At 56.3% G+C, this 1,508-nt stretch overlaps 1 protein-coding gene across 1 annotated transcript; it reads right to left on the bottom strand.

Annotated features, from left to right (window-relative positions):
• Window positions 1-298: 298 nt before the first annotated feature.
• LOC109773502 (histone H3.3) lies at window positions 299-1,116 on the bottom strand. The gene is made up of 2 exons (XM_020332195.4): window positions 969-1,116; window positions 299-874 (listed from the first exon to the last, which is right to left on the bottom strand). Exons 1-2 carry the CDS (start codon window positions 1,038-1,040, stop codon window positions 536-538), a joined length of 411 nt encoding a protein of 136 aa, XP_020187784.1. The 5' UTR covers window positions 1,041-1,116; the 3' UTR covers window positions 299-535.
• Window positions 1,117-1,508: the final 392 nt, after the last annotated feature.

Below are 1,508 nucleotides of genomic sequence, written 5' to 3'. Positions count from 1 at the left end.
AACGAACCAAATAATCCAATGATCTTTTTGACCATCCAGTTAAGAAACAGGATGGTGCCGAGTTCTACAGCTATCGCTCATCTTAGTCCTGTTACAGATCAGGATCATGAGTTGGGCCAAATCCAAATTCCCTACAGAGGCCGACGACAATCGGTAGGCCATACGGCACCAAAGCCACAGGACGTCTACCGTCACAGAGAAAATCACAAGAGGATTCAGAGAACAAGGAATCACAAGAGGATTCAGAGAACAGGAATCACAAGAGGATTCAGTGAACAGGAATCACAAGAGGATTCAGTGAACGAAAATCACATGAGGATTCAGAGAATAGGAGGCATCAACCTCACAGTACCTCAGAATTGCATACATCGATAATGGTCGATCAACAGTATATTAACCAACAATTTCACAGTAAGCATCTGTTTGCATCACCGCAAACGACCTAACACGATCTAATTAAAAGGGCAGGCGAATCAACTACTGCTGGCGAACGGTGGCATGAGGCGGCTGGGGTTGTGATTGGTCTCGCTCCCGCTTAGGCGCGCTCCCCGCGGATGCGGCGGGCGAGCTGGATGTCCTTGGGCATGATGGTGACGCGCTTGGCGTGGATGGCGCAGAGGTTGGTGTCCTCGAAGAGGCCGACGAGGTAGGCCTCGGCCGCCTCCTGGAGGGCGAGCACGGCGTGGGACTGGAAGCGGAGGTCCGTCTTGAAGTCCTGCGCGATCTCGCGGACCAGGCGCTGGAAGGGCAGCTTGCGGATGAGCAGCTCCGTGCTCTTCTGGTACTTGCGGATCTCGCGGAGCGCCACGGTCCCGGGCCTGTAGCGGTGCGGCTTCTTCACGCCGCCGGTGGTCGGGGCCGACTTCCTGGCGGCCTGGAAGCACATCGATTCGATTCAAACACGTCAGCGAAACCAGATCGGAGGAATCAACGAGGAGGGGAGGGACGGGGAGGAGACGGAGACGGACCTTGGTGGCGAGCTGCTTGCGGGGCGCCTTGCCGCCGGTGGACTTGCGGGCGGTCTGCTTGGTACGGGCCATGGCTCCGGTTGCCTTTGCTGTGCGGGTGCGGGCGCGGGCGGTGGAACTCGAAATCGAATGCGGCGAATTGGGTAGTGGGAGAACAGGTGGGAGGTTGGTGGGGAATTTATAGGTGGGGGTGGGCGCGCGGGGGCAGGCAGGGGGAAGCATGGATCTCGCATTGCGCTCGGATCTGACGGCTGGGCTCGCGACGCGTCGGGACGATCCGTGTGCTCGGCGCTGGTTGGCGGTGGAGCGGAGGGGCGGGGATCGCTGACGTGGCGGTTGAGGGCCGGACTGCGGTCTCGTGTGAATGTGTGTACCTGTCCCGTTGTGGGCTGCTATCCGGGCCGTCGGCCGTTTTCGACGAAAGCTAAACTTCAGGGCTGCATATTTGATTTTCTTCGGGTTTTCCTCTTTCCTTTTTCTCTTTGATTTTCTTTCTTTTTTCCTATGAGTTTTTCTATTATATATATATATTTTTTTATT

This window comes from Aegilops tauschii, chromosome 7 (genome assembly GCF_002575655.3).
Source record: "Aegilops tauschii subsp. strangulata cultivar AL8/78 chromosome 7, Aet v6.0, whole genome shotgun sequence".
In the NCBI taxonomy this organism is placed as follows: Eukaryota; Viridiplantae; Streptophyta; class Magnoliopsida; order Poales; family Poaceae; genus Aegilops; species Aegilops tauschii.
The sequence above is the reverse complement of the archived record's forward strand: the minus strand, read 5'-3'. Positions and strand labels throughout refer to the sequence as shown.